The 1817-nt window shown below is 35.8% G+C and overlaps 1 protein-coding gene across 1 annotated transcript in view; it reads left to right on the top strand.

Moving 5' to 3' along the window:
• The first annotated feature begins 498 nt into the window (after positions 1-498).
• Positions 499-1817, top strand: part of LOC107693063 (protein FAM184A-like) — a 37393-nt gene continuing 36074 nt past the window's right edge. Inside the window, exon 1 of the mRNA XM_016492310.1 lies at positions 499-672. Within this exon, the coding sequence (XP_016347796.1) occupies positions 551-672 (122 nt within the window). The 5' untranslated portion in view covers positions 499-550. The remainder of the gene's footprint in view (positions 673-1817) is intronic.

Raw genomic sequence — 1817 nt, forward strand, 5'->3', positions numbered from 1 at the left:
CACTAAATATGGGTCAACAGATGCTCACACTTGGTTTATCATAACAACAAGCTGAAGTATGGCAGCAACATATTTACAATTTTAATGTGCCAAATGCCAACTGACACCACTGCTGACAGTTTTGGATCAAATTCAGCTATTTTTACTATATTAAATTTAGCTATTTTAACAGTAATATTTTTCTCAAATACCAACATGTTTAGATATATACAAATGCCAACACTCAAATAAATACATATATACATTTTTTTAATTAGTAAAATAAATGAAAATACTTTAAGACCTAAAATTTTATTCAAATTAAAATAAATTCAATTAAAAATTATTTTAAATAAATAGATAACCAGTAACTTCCTAAAAACTTTCATGGGGAAAAACAGGAAAATACATCATGAGTACATGTGTTTCTGTGGTAAGTATGCGTACTTATAGAATACAGCTCCACATGAACTATCCTGCAGACTGCAGTGAAGGTCAAACAACCATTTCCTACCTGACTCGTCCACTCTCCAGTCGTTTTAAATCTTCATCTCTCAGAAGCACTTGACGGATGGCTGCCTCTTCCTCAGCAGATAGAAAGCTCAAGTCAATCAATTCCAGTGCACTTTTTGATTGTTTCATCCTGGTCAATAAAAACAAACGCTTTCCAGCAGCAGAGAACTTTTCCCCAAGGTAAGCTGCCAACAAACCGCCGCGTATACCTCAAATCAGAAATTTGTCAACCCACGTCCAATCCTTATGAATCCGCGACTGCACAGGTAACCTCCACTCCCTCCGATGTGTTCAGCTGCTTTCGAGTGATTGAGGAAGAGGGCTGCTGCAACTTTTAACGCGCGTGTCACAGTCATTCACATTCACACGGGGTAAAAAAAGACGACGACGTGACGCCATCTGTCAACATTCAGTTTGAGAATAGAGTTAATGTTTCCCTAACCATGTCCTTCAGGGGTAACTTAGTTTCCTAAACCACAACAAATAGAAGTTAAAAATGTTTCAATAATGGTAATTAAGCAAAAAAAAAAAAAAAAGACATAAAACTTACAAAATATCATTAAGAATTAAGCATTGACATTTACTCATAAAGTCCATTATTATGTTATGAATCAAAAATGAAAATACTTCTCTGTTTATGTTTCCTCATCCAGACATAAAACTATTAAGCAATGTGCTTTTGTGCTGGAAGACACACCTAATTCATGTTCCAACATGCTTTTCTGCTGTAAAATTGTATGAAAATGGCAGACCAAATAAGAAGTAGAAGGGTTGAAGACCATCAACGTCAAGAAGGAAGATGACAAGATTATATCATATTTCTTCTGATGATAATGTTTGTGGTTTCCTGTTACTTGGTTTTGTGAGTTTTCACACAGGAGATTAGAGACATATTAATGTATGCTTTCTGATTTTGGAGGCCATTTTGTAAAGACAACCAAGATTTCAGAGCTCAACATTTATATCTCTAGGATTCTTTATAGGTGTGCATTAGCAGTTGACTTTGGTGTGTTGCTGAAAGCACAATGTTGACCCACACCGCACCTTTTAGATAAATCTTTTGCAATGTCTTGTAATCATTTCCTGAATATCACACAGATAGTAAGGGCCCAGCTGCTGAAAAAAAACAACAACATATTTTTGCTTATTGAAATTGGTTGGCTGTAGTAAACATCAGTAAAAACATATCACTCAAACACCAGTAGATGGCAGTAATTACTCAACAAAAGCACATAAGGACTGCTGATCATTCTGTGTGTGTGTGTGTGTGTGTGTGTGTGTGTGTGAGAGAGAGAGTGTGTGTGAGAGTGTGTGTGTGTGTGAGA

Source organism: Sinocyclocheilus anshuiensis, unplaced genomic scaffold (assembly GCF_001515605.1).
Source record: "Sinocyclocheilus anshuiensis isolate Anshui unplaced genomic scaffold, SAMN03320099.WGS_v1.1 scaffold222, whole genome shotgun sequence".
NCBI lineage: Eukaryota > Metazoa > Chordata > Actinopteri > Cypriniformes > Cyprinidae > Sinocyclocheilus > Sinocyclocheilus anshuiensis.